Below are 1,716 nucleotides of genomic sequence, written 5' to 3' on the forward strand. Positions count from 1 at the left end.
CTGAGGTTCACTGACATGGGGGGGAAAAAAATCTCGCCCCAGCACTGATAGAGAAAACACACACACTTCCTCTCTCCCTCAAATCAGAAAGCAAAACTCAAAAAGATATGACACTATGTGTATGAAATTAGGGGTGGAGCAAGTACAGTGGGAAAAGACGTAAACATCCTGACAAGAAAGCACAACTTTTGGTTGAAAAGACTTTAACAAATTGACTATAGCCACCTGATTTACTGGACTCCACTTGTTTCTAAGAACTAAGACAGACAAGCTTTAGTAGGTTTCTTCATAAGACTGTACACGAGACACTACAGAGCTGTGTAGCCAACCTGTCTTAAGGAAACCTCTAAGAAAAAGAACCAGCACAATTAATATTAAAGACAGCTGACCAAAACCAGGATAAACACTGTCCCTGCAGTAAACCTGGGTTTGGCTACAACTAGAAAGCAGATTCCAGAAAGGAGATCTTCGAGAACAAGTCACTACTTCTCCTGTTAGAACCTAACTGACAGCATCTAGGAGAAAAGGGGGAGGGCACGGGGAGAGACAGAAAGCTAATTTTATGCCAGTCCCCAACATTCTGTCCTGGTTCTTTCTTTTCATTAAAGGAAGGAGAATGGAGGAGGGGGCGGGTAGTGGAGGTGGTACTAAAGACACCAAAATAAACCAACTTGAAACAGTTTGTCCTGCCTTCTTCCTAAAGCCATTTCCTTTCACTGTGAACCGGGAGACAGGCGGTCTGCAAGTCATTATTAGCACACTGTTGTTTTCACTTTCACCAGAACCCGGGGAACCAGCGGATGGCAACAGTCCCCCTCGGTACCCCAGTCACCTTCCCAACCCTCTTTCCCCAGAGACAGCAGAACAGGTACAGCCCTCTGCGACCCACTAATGTGCTTCACGGGGGGGGGGGGGGGGGCGGGGGGCTGGTGAAAAGTGGAAATGGAAATAGAGGATGGTGAGAGACAAAACGGAAAGAGTACCGAGCTGGGAGGGAGGAGGTCATCGTGGGCAGGAGACAAGGTGAAGTGGGAGTGCACGGAAATCGAGAGGAGTTGCCGGGAGAGAACTTGCTAAGGAAGACAAAAAGGTGGAGGGGGTGGCTGGGCAGGTAGAGAGGAAGGAAAGGGCAGGTGGGGGCGTCCGATCGATCTGGGAGGTCCGGAACCAAGGCGGGACCCCCGGGGTCTGGAGCCTGCGGCCGCCCACGACAAATATTCGGGAGACCGACGCAGGGGAATCAAAGGTGTGAGGGAAGCCCCAGATCCACCCCGGGACACCGGGGCGAGGGGTCTGCCGGCGCGCAGAGGACAAGGGGGCTCTTACCGGTAGTTTGGGGCTGACCTCGCCCTTGCAAATGTGGCAGAAAAAGCGGTGTGCCGCGACAGTGGCGCCCGCGCCCGCCCCGGCCGCCGAGGCCTCCGCCATTTTTCTCTTCCGCCACGGTTGTCCGAGAGGGCAGCCGGCCAGAGCTCGCCAGGCCGCTACCTCGCCACCGCCGCCACCGCCGCCACCGCCGCCACCGCCGCCACGGCCGCCACCGCCGCTTCCTCAGTGAGGCCGGCCGCTCCTTAGCCTGTGCGGGTCACGTGAGCCCGGCCGGCCCAGAGAGGCGGCGTCGCGGACGCAGACCTCGCGGCCCGCCTCCAAGCACCAAAGAGGCGCAGGAAAGAGCGTCAGCCCGCCGCGGCCCGCCCGCTGGTTCGGCATACACCC

At 56.2% G+C, this 1,716-nt stretch overlaps 2 protein-coding genes across 3 annotated transcripts in view; one reads left to right on the forward strand and one right to left on the reverse strand.

The window, feature by feature from the left end:
- RNF115 (ring finger protein 115) overlaps positions 1-1,593 on the reverse strand; it is a 64,272-nt gene extending 62,679 nt beyond the window's left edge. For both annotated transcript variants that reach the window (XM_007528666.3, XM_060202010.1), the window contains exon 1: positions 1,327-1,593. In XM_007528666.3, the coding sequence (XP_007528728.1) occupies positions 1,327-1,428 (102 nt within the window). In that variant the 5' untranslated portion in view covers positions 1,429-1,593. The remainder of the gene's footprint in view (positions 1-1,326) is intronic.
- The window catches only part of GPR89A (G protein-coupled receptor 89A), a 327,321-nt gene that overhangs the window by 191,505 nt on the left and 134,100 nt on the right, over positions 1-1,716 (forward strand). The gene's annotated exons all lie outside the window — the stretch shown is intronic.

The sequence above is a fragment of the Erinaceus europaeus genome, chromosome 11, assembly GCF_950295315.1.
Source record: "Erinaceus europaeus chromosome 11, mEriEur2.1, whole genome shotgun sequence".
NCBI classification, from domain to species: Eukaryota; Metazoa; Chordata; class Mammalia; order Eulipotyphla; family Erinaceidae; genus Erinaceus; species Erinaceus europaeus.